Source organism: Tachypleus tridentatus, chromosome 3 (assembly GCF_004210375.1).
Source record: "Tachypleus tridentatus isolate NWPU-2018 chromosome 3, ASM421037v1, whole genome shotgun sequence".
Lineage (NCBI taxonomy): Eukaryota > Metazoa > Arthropoda > Merostomata > Xiphosura > Limulidae > Tachypleus > Tachypleus tridentatus.
The window spans coordinates 79,051,609-79,067,060 of NC_134827.1; the positions used below are offsets into that span (position 1 = coordinate 79,051,609).

At 36.6% G+C, this 15,452-nt stretch overlaps 1 protein-coding gene across 1 annotated transcript in view; it reads right to left on the reverse strand.

Annotated features, from left to right (window-relative positions):
• Positions 1-12,556, reverse strand: part of LOC143247285 (uncharacterized) — a 120,964-nt gene extending 108,408 nt beyond the window's left edge. Inside the window, exon 1 of the mRNA XM_076495055.1 lies at positions 11,699-12,556. Coding sequence (XP_076351170.1) covers positions 11,699-11,742 — 44 coding nt within the window. The 5' untranslated portion in view covers positions 11,743-12,556. The remainder of the gene's footprint in view (positions 1-11,698) is intronic.
• Between the last annotated feature and the right edge of the window lie 2,896 nt (positions 12,557-15,452).

The following is a 15,452-nucleotide window of genomic DNA, read 5'->3' on the forward strand; positions in this document are numbered from 1 at the left end:
TCTAACGAGATGTCAAAAGTTCTGTCACACACATAGATTCAAGAAATGTTTTGGTACAGAATAAAAGGACATAGACACAGTATGTAAAAAAATACCGAAGTAAACGGATTAACATGTGCTTGTGATCTTTCATCTAGTTTTAACGATAATTTCAGAACTAATTTCAAAATACCTGTACAAATATTCAGCATAACTATTTAACTAGCAAAAAATGTATTCTGTAAATGTTATGAAAGCCCGTGTCTATTTCAACTAGGACAAGAGTGTAAAAATGTGGCAGTGAGAAAAGAATCAAATCGAGATTAGGATGACGCTTGACATGTGTGTGTGTTTTGCTGACAGTACAGCTTGTTTCTCAGCTCAGATCAGTTTGAGATGGGTCCAGTGAAGCTAGTATTGATCAACATACCATTGATCGCTGCATTTTTAAATGTCTTTGGTGACGAGCTTATGGTATTTTCTTACGTTTGTACTCACATTATATTTGAATAACTAATTAGAAGAAAGCATCACAGTTATGGAGGATCGTGCTAATTATAGGAATAATTGGATTTTTTTTTTCTATTTATCCGTTTAAAAGAGTCGAGTGTGGATGTTGTGCCAAGATAATGAACTTTTTCCTTAACGTAAAACATGACCCATTCCTTGGGTCTTGGATGCACTTTAAGAATATAAAATAAATCCCACTATTCGGTCAGACAATAGTAATCCAAAAATTGGCGGTGAGTTCTATTTGACTAGCTGCCTTTTTTCTAGTCTATCAGTTAAAAAATTAAAACCATGAAAAAATATTGAATTTAATAATTATTGTGTACACAACGCCACACTTGAATTGATAGACATGAGAGGACACTAAATAATGAGTAAATTGAACGATATAAATATTTTGGTATATGATATTTTCATCCTTAGTATGCTATGCTACAAGTTAGTCCTAGTCTGGAGATTCCAAGGTCCAAACATTTTAACATTCCTGCTTTTGAAACCCTGTTAACCAGAGATACAGTGGAACCAGCAAACAGCATTCAATCGGTGAAATTTACTGTCACGACTACTCTTCCACAACTCATAGAAAAGAACGTGATGCAGCTCCATCTGCTGGTTTACACGGTAACTACCACGTCATCCTGGGCCTGTAAATTTATTTTTTTGATTGTTTGTTTTAGAATTTCGCGCAAAGATACACGAGAGCTATCTGCTAACATCCAATGTAAGACTAGAAGGGAAGGCAACTAGTCATCACCACCCACCGCTAACTCTTGGGCTACTCCTTTACCAACGAATAGTGGGATTGACAGTCACATTATAACGCTCCCACGGCTGAGAGGGTGAGCATATTTGATGTGACGGGGATATCTTTTGAAGACATTTATAAAGACCTAACAACTGTTATTCAAGAATGTCATCGATGATGTATTCAATAAAACACTAAAAACACCTCTCCACCTTCGTGGGTGAAGTGTCTTGTTAGTTAACATGCGGAACTTCGCATTCCAAGATTCAAGTTGCGACATACCTCTGAACACACTATGCACTCTCATCTCTGAATGCGCGATAAAATTCATTGTCAATTCCGCAATTTACCGTGTAGATGGCGGGTGTTACTTACTGGTTGCCCCCTTTCTGGTCAGCTATTCTAGATTAGGAAAGAAGACGTTTGAGCAAAGTGACCTACGACGTAACTATTTAGTGTATGGTCACATGTTTAATTAACTTTCTCAACATGGGCTAGGTCTATGTGACCGACCACGTGATCTCTTTCTACTCTTTTGAAGTATTTTTAGATTTAATACTTCTACCTTTAAATATAGTGGGTATATCTTCACAATATTTGACAGTATTTCAAACCAAACTTTCCACCTTACATTCTACTGTTTCTTACTGCCTTCCCCGTCTTCATAATAACGTCATCACTGGTTTTATCAATGTAGTTAAGTTATTAATTTCGTCTTCATTCTTAATACTATAACATTTTACAATTGTGTGTTTACCTTCTTAATATATATATATATATATGAACTTGTTCATTTGTTGATAAAAAGGGTTAATAAATCTGTGCATACTTCATAACTTAATGTTTGTTTTAACGTAAAGCTACACATTCTCTGTTACCCAAGGGAAATTGAACACTGGATTTCAGCGCTGTAAGTTATAAACTTGCTGATGACCCTCTGATGGACTAATTTAACGTTTGAAGTCGTTTTTGTTGTTGTTTTGATACACAATGGTCTATTTGTGTTCTGCCCACCACAAGTATTGCAATCCGGTTTCTAGCGTTATAAGCTGTACCACTGGGGGAAGGCATTTCAAGTCGCATTTAAAAAGATGTTCCAATGTCACGGTTTTGTATATTTTTATTCTGCGCAAACTGGTGCAGAACAACCCGTAAATAGTCTTTCAAAGCTGAATTTGATATTTATTACTAATTTGACACCAGCCAGCAAGTTTCATTAATAACAGTTTTTAGAAAAGTTTAACGATTGTTTACGTATTCATTGAAAGAAAGCTTAAGCTTAACGTTCATCCTAGTAAAGCGATTAGAGTTTAAGGAGACGAATTTTAAAATAAGGTTAAGAATTAGGTTGTAGGTGTGCTTTGCCTTATATTTTAACACTATGAATGTCTTTCTTTTCCTGATAGTAATATCAGGCTTTCTAGATGTTAAGAAAAACGTTCTATATCCAATGTATCAGGGTTTTTCCGAGCAACATAGTGTTTAAAATATTTCACAAAACCTATGTTGGCAGTGAATATTATTTTATTGTGATAAGTATAACATTTCTGTTCTATTTCACAATAAAGCTACTTTATTCTATATTATTTTACTATAAGTTGCATCTCTTAAAGTGACCGAAACGTTGTGCATGTTCTATATACAATTTTACTTGCTGTATAAGCTGTAACATTTAATGAAATAATATATAATTGGTAATAAACAAATAAAAGAAGCTATATTTTACTGACTCGACATGGCCAGGTGAATAGGGCGCTTGACTCGTAATGTGAGAGTCGTAGGTTCGACTCCCCCCCCCCAAACATGTTCGCTCTTTTAGCTATGGGGTCGTTATAATGTGACGGTCAATCCCACTATTCGTTGGTAAAATAGTGTCCCAAGAATTGGCGGTGAGTGGTGATGACTACCTGCCTCTTGCTTTTCAATGCTACTTCAGATAGTCTTCGTGTAGCTTTGCGTGAAATACAAAACAAACAATATATTTCTCGGTGTTCTCAAATGAATCTTTAATGTACTTACAGTGCTGTGAAAAAGTGTTAGCACGAGAGAATATTTTGTTAGTCTTTCCGTTTTATTGGGCTAATTCATCCAGGCCATTATAGAATGTAAATTTCAACACTATGATAGTGCCTCACTCATCCCTGTTGACAACTGAATGATCCAGGATGAGAATACTTATGATTCTTTAGAATTCCCATATACTTGTATCAAGGGCATGCCATAAGAGTTCTGCTTGAATGAACACACTGATCAAATTTAGGGTCTGAAATAACTGTTATGTTATCTAATGCAGTGTCCTAACTATATAGAGAAAAAGCCAGCATATGATACCGGCCGGTATAGGCAAGAAGAAACTAATTGCTACTCCACAATAAAAACAGTGTTTATATATTAATTTGTGTTACCATGCTACGGCCCAGAAAGAGTAGACAGTTGTTAGTAGAGCAGAGAGTTCACGTAAATGCTTTACGTAATGCTCGTTGGTCTCTCTGACAAATTGCTGCAGACTTGAAATGCTCTCTGAACCATGTCAAGTACATCCTACATCGTGAAACCAAGACAAGTAAATTTGAAAGTAAGGATGGAAGAGGCAGAGCACCTAAACTCAATGATATTGATGTTAAGTATCTTTGTTTATGTAACCTTCAGGACAGAAGGAAGACTGAAACTGATCTCACCCATCAGATAAACAACCATGAACCAGGTGACAGAAAAGTGTCCAGATTTACAATATCAAGAAGAGCCAATGAGAATGGAATATTTGATCGTGTAGTAGGTAAACAACCTTTAGTCTGATCTCCAAATATTATGAAGAGACTGAAATTTGTTACAAAGTACAAAACCTTGGCTGTTGATGATTGGAAAATGATGTTATGCATGGATGAGTCCAAGTTTGAAATATTTAGTTCAAAACGTAGGTTGTACATCCAGCAGAAGAAAGGTGAAAGATACCTCAAAGCATAGCACCTAACATGAAGGATGTGGGAGGCAGTGTGATTGGCGACAGGAGATATTTACAAAATAGATGGAATAATGGACCAGCACAAGTACCATCACACACTGAACCGTCGTGATATACCTAGTGATTTGCGTATTATTGGTAAAGGATTCTACTACCCTGAAGATAACGACCCCAAACACTCATTCAATCTATGCAGAAATTACTTAACTAAGAAATAAAGTGCTGGAGTCATTGGAATGATGTAATGACCCTCACAGAGTCTAATTCCAAACCAGTTGAGCAGATCTGGGATTTGATAGATAAAAAACTTGACAAATCAAAAGTTACTTCCAAATAAACTTTATAGGAGTATACTAGAGATATTTGGAGTAAAATATCAAAGAACACTTTGATTAAATATGTTTCAACAACGCCTGAAAGACTGTTTGCAGTTATTAAAGCAAAAGGGACACACAAAATATGAACTGTTTACTGAACTAAAGCACTTCCTCTGAGTTTCTGTTGTACTGAATATGAAGGGTAATAAAACTTTGATCTTGTGATTTATTTTCTACTGTTCTTTAAAAGTAGCTTGAAATCTAAATTTTGACTTTGTCCCAACATACAGTACTGTAGCTTTGTCGATGCATGTTCATTTATTGATAATTAATAGTTAATTAATTAATGTCTTTGAAAGAAGGTACAAGGGATACCTTAAAATAGTCTTGAAATAATTAAGATGGCCAATAACGGGGGTGAAAAATTAGATAGTTTATTGGTCCATATTTATATTCTCGTGTTTACAAGACTGTAAGAGAAAGAAAGGCTGTATAGCAAAAATGTGCAAAAGCTATTTAAGAGTAAGTATTATTTTTTACTTTTACAGAAAAATAACCCTCTGTTTTTGAGTGTTATTAAAAACTCAGTGAAAATATATCATATGCTAGAAGAAAGAAGTGGGCCCAGGAAACATTATTAGATGATACTTAACTATAGATAAAGTTGGCAACTGTTGAGGTTTGTGAATATGCATTTATGTATATTGTTTCTGTCTGTATGAATTTCGTGCAAAGCTACACGAGGGCTATCCGCACTAGTCGGCCCTAATTTAGCAGTATAAGACTAGATGGAAGGAAGCTACTCATCACCACCCACCGCCAACTCTTAAGTTACTTCTTTTACCTTCGAATAGTGGGATTAACCGACACATTGTAACGTCCTCACGGCTGAAAGGGCGAGCATGTTTAGTGAGACTGGGATTCGAACCTGCGAAGTTTGGATTACTCGTCGAGTGCCTTAACCACCTGGCCATGCCGGACCAAGATGGAAAGACACAAAATAGTTTCAGATAGCCATAAATGGTAAAACATAGTTGAACTGGGGGATAGGGACATTGACGACTGGTGGCACTGTTGAATTCAAGGCTAAACAGCGATTTTTCATGATAGTTACACTCAAGTCTTTATTCCCCGTTCTGGGCCAAAATCATGACATTTACATTCAATGTCCCAGTTCGACAGCTTATGCCTTTCTGCTCTTATGCTGCCATCAGTATCTTTAACAGAGGAAACATCAGCACCAAAGATGGCTTGAAGAAAGATGAGGAAGAAGAACTAGTCATATTTTACGTCACCCTGCTTAACAACAGTTCCCCATTAAACGATGAACGAGGAAAAGTGCTAACTTCGTGCAACTAGGAAACTGGCATAACAGACAACAAACACTAGTGTCCTTCCTAGTTATCTAATGTAAACCGTAGACTTCTTGATCTCCTTTTGACATTAAAGGTTATGTCGTCTAATTATATTCTAATGGTTAATGGAACCAAGTACCATAGTAAAATAATTTCAGTGCAAAGTTATAATGTTATTAGATTTCCCTGCGATTGCAACATATTTTAATTTTTGAAATACAATTATAGCCAATATTTTAATATTTAGTATCTAAGGAAATCAGTTTACCATATCATCAGGATTTATTTTTTAAAAGAGAGAGAAATAAAGAGTTCAAAAAAACACTGAAATGCAGAGTTTAAAATGATTACAAAATTCGGCAAATTGCTTTCAAACAATAAAATAGTTTAAATATTCAACAGTTAAAAAAAATAAACGAATTAAGAATTGAATCATCAGTCCATGTGTCTACTGAACGTGAAATCCACATAGAAAAGTCTTACAACATGATTACAGCTGGTTGTAATAAAGCTATTAATATTTCCTATTTGCTTATCAAAATTACTTTTTTTTACTTGTGGAATTTTAGAGAAAGGGAAAGTTAAAATATGCAAAGTGAACTTGTGTACAGTACTACTAGGAGTGTAGGAACACTTGTTTCTCATTTATCAATGGTCCGGCATGGCTAGGTGGTTAGTGCGCTCGACTCGTAATCTGAGGGTAACATGTTCGAATCCCCGTCACACCAAACATGCTCGTCCTTTCAGCCGTGGGGCGTTATGATGTACGACCAATCTCACTATTCTGTAGTAAAAGAATAGCCCAAGAGCTGGCGGTGGGTGGTGATAACTAGCTGCCTTCCCTCTAATCTTATATATAACCCATGTGTAGCTTGATTATTATGTTTAGGCATTCAGAATTGTAAACGGTACTAAACTTTTCCATATTCCTGTTTTCTCCCCGAAACCAACCATTAAAAAATTTAGCTGAAACTGATTTCCTGAACCCCCATTTTTTTATTTATTTGTGTTACTGATGCAAGCGAAAAGAACCTCAAAGAGATCGGGGTAGATCCAATTAGGTAAGAGAACTTGTACAGAAAGTTATAAACAGTTTAGAAGAAAGTGAATGAGGTGGTTGTTAAAAACCTAGTACGTAACAAAATAAAATGTGCAAAGACAAAACTGGACAAATACATGAGAAAAGAACGTAAGAGGAAGTAACATAGAAAATAAACCGTAGCTGGAAAGACCCCAATGAATGTGATGAACAATGAATTTGTTTTGAATTTCGCGCAAAACTACACGAGGGCTCTCTGCACTAGTCGTCCCTAATATAGGAATGTAAGACTAGACGGAAGGCAGCTAGTAATCACCACCCATCGACAATTTTTGGCTACTCTTTTACCAACGTAGAGTGGGATTGATGGTCACATTATAACGCCCTCACGGCTAAAAGAGCGGGCATGTTTTGTGTGACGGGGATTCGAACCCGTGACCCTTAGATTGCGAGTCGAGTGCCTTAACCACCTGGCCATGCTGGGCCGATGAACAAGGATCGCGCTTTACGGGAGTAGGGGAAGGGACAAAAGACACCTTCAGCAGTCATTAAGGAGTTCTCAGGTTCAAATCAATATCACAAAAAACGTACAAAATTAGCTAATAGTAAGCAATAGCCAACGTGGCTGTATATACCCCTCCTATAACTGCTAACTTATTTCACTAACTGACCAATGGCGTGCAATGTTTAAGGTAACACTACATTTAGAGGCACCTAAATATCCATTTCTCCCCTCCCCACAAAAAATAAAACTTGAGGACTGTTCCAACTGATGATAGACATTGGTGAAATATAACTTACGTATAAAACTATATAAATTACCTAATTTAACCCTCGATTTACCATCTCGTTTTTCACTACTTGGAATCGCTCACGTCCGGTGACTCAGAAGTACGAGGATTTATATCACTAAAAATCAGGTTTCGGTACCCACGATGGGACAGCATATATTCCCCGTTATTTGTTTTTGTACTCAACAATACTTCCCTTAAAATGAACCTTGCGACTTCTAGTGGTAAAGGTTGTACATTTTTTAGACTAAAACTGGAAATAATCTGGAAAAAACTTGATTTATCCACAAATGAACTCTTACTCTTCACTGTCAGTTATTTAGGTTTAAACTAAACGTGATAATAGGCAAATGTGTGTTTTTGTCTCCTACATATTAAGTGCAAGACACTAATTATGCAGTACTTATTATTGTAATTATTTGGAATATTGATGGTGTGTTTGCTTCATATTTAAAAAAAAATAATTAAGCACGAAACTGCATAAAGGGCTATCTGTGTTCTAACCACCTCGGGTATCGAAACCCGGTTTCTATTGTTGTAAGTCCGCATACTTACCGCTGTGCCACTGGGAGGGAAGGGGCTGCGCCTGTATTCTTCATACATGTGTTTAGAATGCCCATGTTAGTAAATCCATAATGTGCGCGTTGTTCTCTTGAATACCAGATACATAAAGTAATTTAGCGTGGCCCAGTGGTTTAACGTATTCGGAATGTGAAACCGATTGTTCATGGTTCTGGTTCCGTTGCCTTAAATTCACTCTCCGCACCTCGAAGCCGTGGGTGCTTACTAAAAGTGACAGTAAAATCCTACTATTCGGTAACATAAAAATAGTTTAAGAGTTAGCGGCGGATGGTGTTGAGTATGGAAGGCAGCTAGTCATCACCACCCACCGCCAAATCTTGAGCTACTCTTTTACCAACGAATAGTGGGATGGACCATCACATTATAACGCTCCCACGGCTAATCGTGCATCTTTGCCGCGACCTTTAGATTACGAGTCAAGTGCCTTAACCACCTGGTCATGCCGGGCCATTCTAGTAATAAATGCAATAGTTATTTGAAATATTAGCTCAAGAACTGATATATTTCAAGAATATAATGAGTAGGAAGATATAAGTAGTATTACAACTCGAAACAAACAAGGAAAAGAGTGGTACATGAATATAATTACCCACAAGTGAGAATTAAGGTATCTTCTAAGAAAATAGAAAGAAGCGAAATAAATTAATCCGTCATGATTATAGCAACGGATTCTAACATACTAATAACCGGTTTAATGTCAAACTATATCTTATTTAATGATGTAGCCAGTAACGAAGGTATTTCAAGGTAATTCTGTATTAGAGCATGCGTGAAACAAAAACAAAGAAGAACCTCTTGTAGTTGGATGTAACATTGGCTCAAAATCTGAGGACCTTAAGGATAGAGAGAATAATAACAGCATGTAATAATAACAATTTATGAAGTAAACAGATTGGATGTATCATTGGCTCAACATCTCAAGACGGGATAATAATAGCATGTAATAATAACAATTTATGAAGTAGACTGGATGTAACCATGGATCAACATCTGAAGACATTAAGGATAGAAGGAATAATAACAGCATATAATAATAATAATTTATGAAGTAAATAGACTGGATGTAACATTGGATCAACATCTTAAGACATTAAGGATAGAATGAATAATAACAGCATATAATAATAATAATTTATGAAGTAAACAGATTGGATGTAACATTGGCTCAACATCTGAAGACGGGAATAATAATAGCATGTAATAATAACAATTTATGAAGTAAATAGACTGGATGTAACATTGGATCAACATCTGAAGACATTAAGGATAGAGAGAATAATAACAGCATATGATAATAACAATTTATGAAGTAAACTGATTGGATGTAACATTGGCTCAACATCTGAAGACGGGAATAATAATAGCATGTAATAATAACAATGTATGAAGTAAATAGACTGGATGTAACATTGGATCAACATCTTAAGACATTAAGGATAGAAGGAATAATAACAGCATATAATAATAATAATTTATGAAGTAAACAGATTGGATGTAACATTGGCTCAACATCTGAAGACGAGAATAATAATAGCATGTAATAATAACAATTTATGAAGTAAATAGACTGGATGTAACATTGGATCAACATCTGAAGACATTAAGGATAGAGAGAATAATAACAGCATATAATAATAACAATTTATGAAGTAAACTGATTGGATGTAACATTGGCTCAACATCTGAAGACGGGAATAATAATAGCATGTAATAATAACAATTTATGAAGTAAATAGACTGGATGTAACATTGGATCAACATCTGAAGACATTAAGGATAGAAGGAATAATAACAGCATATAATAATAACAATTTATGAAGTAAACAGATTGGATGTAACATTGGCTCAACATCTGAAGACGGGAATAATAATAGCATGTAATAATAACAATCTATGAAGTAGACTGGATGTAACCATGGATCAACATCTGAAGACATTAAGGATAGAAGGAATAATAACAGCATATAATAATAATAATTTATGAAGTAAACAGATTGGATGTAACATTGGCTCAACATCTGAGGACCTTAAGGAGAGAGGGAATAATAATAGCATGTAATAATAACAATTTATGAAGCAAGCAATAAACTAATTAAGCCATTGTGTAAACAATTTTAAGCTAGAATTAATATTCGGGCCATGCTGTGGACAACGAATCGTTTGTTTGTTGTTAAGTGAAAAACTAGAAAACACATATTTCTAATGTGCCAACCACATATTTGAAAACCCGGTTTTTTTTTGTGTAATAAGTGTAGAAGGTTACCACTGAGCTTTTGAACAGTAGTGTACTCAACCGAAGGTACCGTAAGGATGGTTAAAACGTTGTTAAGTTAATGCAAGCAATAAGTATATGTCATAGGAATGAATGTTTTATTAGTATGAGGAACTAATTCGTGACGCGAAATAAAACTCAGTTAAATTTGATAATATATGCAGAATCATAGTCAAACACTATTTTATGGCGTGATGAATGAACTTAGGCAACCCTAAAAATGGAGTGGTGACCCAATGAGAAGCTTGAGGTTTTATAATGCTAGAATTGGTGGTTCGATTCCTGTCGTGATCAGTGTGCAGATAGGCCTTGCGCGAAGGCAAATTAATATAACAACTTACGAGAATATTACAAAAGTTACAGAGACTAGAATCTGAGTACATTTTAATCCATAAAGATAAGATAAGAAAAAAAAAATGGTTTTGATTTCAAATGCGTCCTCCCAGTGGGTTCGCGGTAAGTTTCACGGTCTTACAACGCTGGCGTTAGATTCTCCTCGATGGACAAAGCATGGATATTCCATTTTCTTGCTTCGTAACAAGAAAACAAAAATCAACTCCAATGAAACAGAGTGAACGATATAATTATTTTAAATATTTGCGCAAAGCTACACGAGAGGGAAGGCAGTTGGTGAACAGCACCAACCGCCAACTTTTTAACTACTACAATCAAATAGTAGAATTTCACCGTCACTATTATAATGAAGAACAACCCTGAAGTGCGGAGTGTGGTTTTGTGGCAACAGAACGACAATCATGAATCCTTGGGTTCACAGCCCGGCACTCTAGCCACTAAACCACGGATGGCTTCTAATGTTCGATGTTAAGCACAAAGCTACACAAAGGGCTACTTGAGTTCTTCCTACCAAGGGTATCGAAATCCTGGCTGCTAGTGTTTAAAATCCGCAGACTTGCTGCCGTGCCCCTGTTGGGGCTCCTAATGTATAAGAAGCTATGCCATGGTGCGTAGAAGGTTCTTAAACTTGCATATCAGGTGCACTAAATAAACTTCCACTGCAAAAATATTACTTATTAAAAATAGAAACCTACAGTGAGTTCACGACTACAGAAAAATGTGATTTTTTTAAAAATATTTTCTCCCATAACGTTTAGATTTTTTTTATAACTGAAAACTGCATTTACTTACCTTCTACAGCAGATGAAAGACACACAGAGCCTCCACCAATCCATGTCGCTGATTCTTGAGTTTTAATTTCCGAAAATTCGAACTTGTAATACGAACCTAATCTCCCTCCTTGAGCTTCGACTTTGTGCGGGTCTTCTGTTATGGTGTGTTACTAGTTGAGTGGACTGCAGCGAACACGACCTGCGCTTCTGCAGTTTCATTCCAGCATCTGCTATAGGTCCTCGTGTGTTAGCACAGAATAACGGTCATATCACGAGACAGAAATAAATTACAGCGCAAAAAATGGGGCAAATTAGAAGGAAAACCATCAAAGTTCGAAAAACATAGTTTCATTTTGGCACGAAAGAAAGAACGAATTGCAGCTGATAAGAGAATATTTCGTCCACGGAAAGAGCCTAAGGTAAATATACGATATTAACGGAGTTCCCGCCAGGTCTTTAAACATTTGAATCCCAGTCAAACGCTTAGTCTGCACCTTGCCGCATGCCGTACGAAATAAACGCTACCCACACAGGTGCTCCACGTCACGACACACCGTGCCTTACCGGTCTAGTGGCACAAGAAACCTTCTATTGGCTAGCTAGACGGTTATACTACAGTAGCCACACACTAAATATTGACCAAAATGCTATCGTTATGTGGTAGGGTTGTGCGCGATTCAGAAACGTGTTGCAGATCGAATCTGCTAGGTGATGCAGAGAAACAAACTAGCACTGAGCAAATGGTTGAAACTGATTTAAGGTCACACACAGCAGTGTCTTTGGCGATGTGCTAATGCAGAAATCGTATCCAGTTGGTAGCTGTCTACCTCTTATGTGCGTTAGTGTAAAAAAATTAAAAAATTGGCGCTTCTTCCACTTCACTGACATATTAAGCAGGAAACGTTCCGACGCACGCGCAATAGATGATCGCGAGCTGCGCTAGGGACAGAGGGTCCACGTTGCAGAGTGGAGTTTTCAAATACGTCGAGGACAGCAGCTAAAACATGATCGTTACTAATTAAACAGTTTATATTGGAGGTTCCGCTTAGTCGTCGGGTGTGCATGTGTTAGGAAAACAAAGAACCTAAGGACATTGATATGGCCTTGCCAGTCAGCCCTAATAATGGTCAGACCGCGCACGCGGGAATGAAACGGGTAATAGTCGATGCGTGTGAAACTGCAGTTACAAGAAAAATTAAATAATTTCCTCGACAATGCCCCTTCTCACTTAACGCACTATTTAATATATATATATAAAATGGAGGGATGAGGAGACGCTTTAAGTTTTTTGTTCTTGTTTAAAATTATTTATTCAAATCATTCGGTTCGATCAATGTTTGTTCTTGTGAGCTCAAGTCCTCACTACTCTATTGATCATGAAAAAAGACGTCAAATATCCTTTTGACCTTTCCCTTTTTCATCCTTCAAACAGACTTTCACCTCCAGATTTTTATTTTTCCTTCTCTGTTTCAATTAAAATAAGAAGTGATATCAGAAGTAAAGTAAAACTCTCCCTGGTGGCTCAGCAGGAAGCTTACGTCACTAAAAACCTGTTTGTTTGGAATTTCGCACAAAGCTACTCTAGGGCTATCTGTGCTAGCCGTCCCTAATTTAGCAGTGTAAGACTAGAGGGAAGGCAGCTAGTCATCACCACCCACCGCCAACTCTTGGACTACTCTTTTACCAACGAATAGTGGGATTGACCGTAACATTATACACCCCCACGGCTGGGAGGGCGAGCATGTTTAGCGCGACGCGGGCGCGAACCCGCGACCCTCGGATTACGAGTCACACGCCTTACGCGCTTGGCCATGCCAGGCCTCTAAAAACCTGATTTCGATCCCTACACTGCACAGGTAACCCGTTGTGCAGCTTAATGCTTGACAACAAACAAGAAAACCTTGTAGGTATCGAAACCCGGTTTCTAACGATATAAATCCGCAGATATGCCGTTGTGCCATGGGATTAGAAGGGTCATGTAGAAGCGACGTGTTCTCAATCTTGCCTGATAACAGACTTATAAAAATTTTGTTTGTTTAGTTTCATGAATTAATCCAACACTTAAGCTTTGTTTCATCATCTTCCAATAATTTTGATGAAAAAAAATGTTCAAACTATCTAACCCTTTCATTTTTTTAATATTGTTTTCCAGTGGCACAGTGGTATTGTCTGCGAACTTAAACGCCAGAAACCGGCTTTCGATAACCGTGGTGGGCAGAGCACAGATAGCCCCTTATATAGCTTTATGCTTAACTGTGAACAAACAAAACATTTTTTTACTCTGGATGCTGCCTAATGCTTGTCTTGGTGTAATTTTCTCAGGCCAACTAACCTGTTCTTTTTGATATTTCAAAGGTGTCCAAACGTTGGTTTTGGTAATATTTATAATCCCATCAAACCTGTTTTGTTATTTAATGTTGTTGTTCTTCGAGAGATTTCTAAACTCTAGCTTTATTGAAATTTTCTTTGTTCAGTAACATATAAAATAAAAAAATATTGTTCCTGTTTTCCAAGTTATCAAAGACTGGTTTTGGTGAAGTGTTCTTGAGACATCCAAACTGTTGTTGTTGTTTTCATTAAAATCCCTGAAGAAAAATAAATCCCGGTTCTCTCTGCTGTATATATTTTAATGCATTTCTTTCAGAAAATCCGGTATAGCAGCAGGGGGTTAAAAGGAAAAATATATAACAGTACAAATTTCTCCCCAGCTCTTTCCTTGAGAATTGTTGGTACCAGAAATACTGGCTGTTTCCGAATCTTATCGATTTTCCTGAGCCCTTTCTCCGAGAACTGATCGGTAATGGTGATATTGCCTGTTTACAGAACGCTTGCTTTTTGTCAAGGTATCTAGCACTGAGAAACCAAGCGATATCGGGTTTACCCAGGTAATTTATTCTACAGATTGACCGATATAAAAACAGGTCATTACTCGAAAGTTTCGTTTGTCTCATTTTACCAGAATTTAATTGTAGAGGATTCTTTGGTGTGGTACGTAAGTTGATTTTGTTAAGGATTGGTCACAAAGTGAAACGTTCTTATCGTTACGACTATATCATGGAAGCCTACCATAAAACAACTTTTCTACTCGAAGTCTGGTAAAAAAAAAAATACATTCTTCAAAATTCAGTGAAGTGAGAATATTGCGATGACTAAGAAAAGTTTATTTAAGTTGATTTATTCACATCAAACTGTGCTTTTACTATAAGTGAATTTTATACTATTTTACCATACAAGTAAAAATAATTATAAACAGACTATTAGGACTCGAATATACCTAGAGGGCGTAAGATGCTTAGAGATTTTACTTTTTTCCATCAAGGAAAATGATATGTAATTGGTCAATTGATTCCCAGAATTAAAGAAGAAAACGCTAGTCACAAGAACATTCTCCACACCATTAAACCACCTCAGGTAATTTGTACTATAAAAACAGCACAACTGGTTCAAACCTTATAAGTGGTTTTCTTCATATGTTTACTATTAGTGTTGAAAAGAATGAAATTCGAATGGTCAACACATCCATGATTTACAATCTGTATTTCGAGCACCATTGAAATAATGTTTCCCTGCTTACATCTCAGGTAAACGGTTTTAACAATGACCGTCTGATGCCACACATGCATTTTCTGAAGCTCGTCACACTTTATAAGAGTTATGTTCGTGTTCCATTTGCAACTTCTAATTTCTTCATTGAGCCACACCAGCTATGAATATACATTTTTCCTCGCTGTTACAGTTTCTACTGTAAAAATCCTCAACTAAGGATGGCAAGG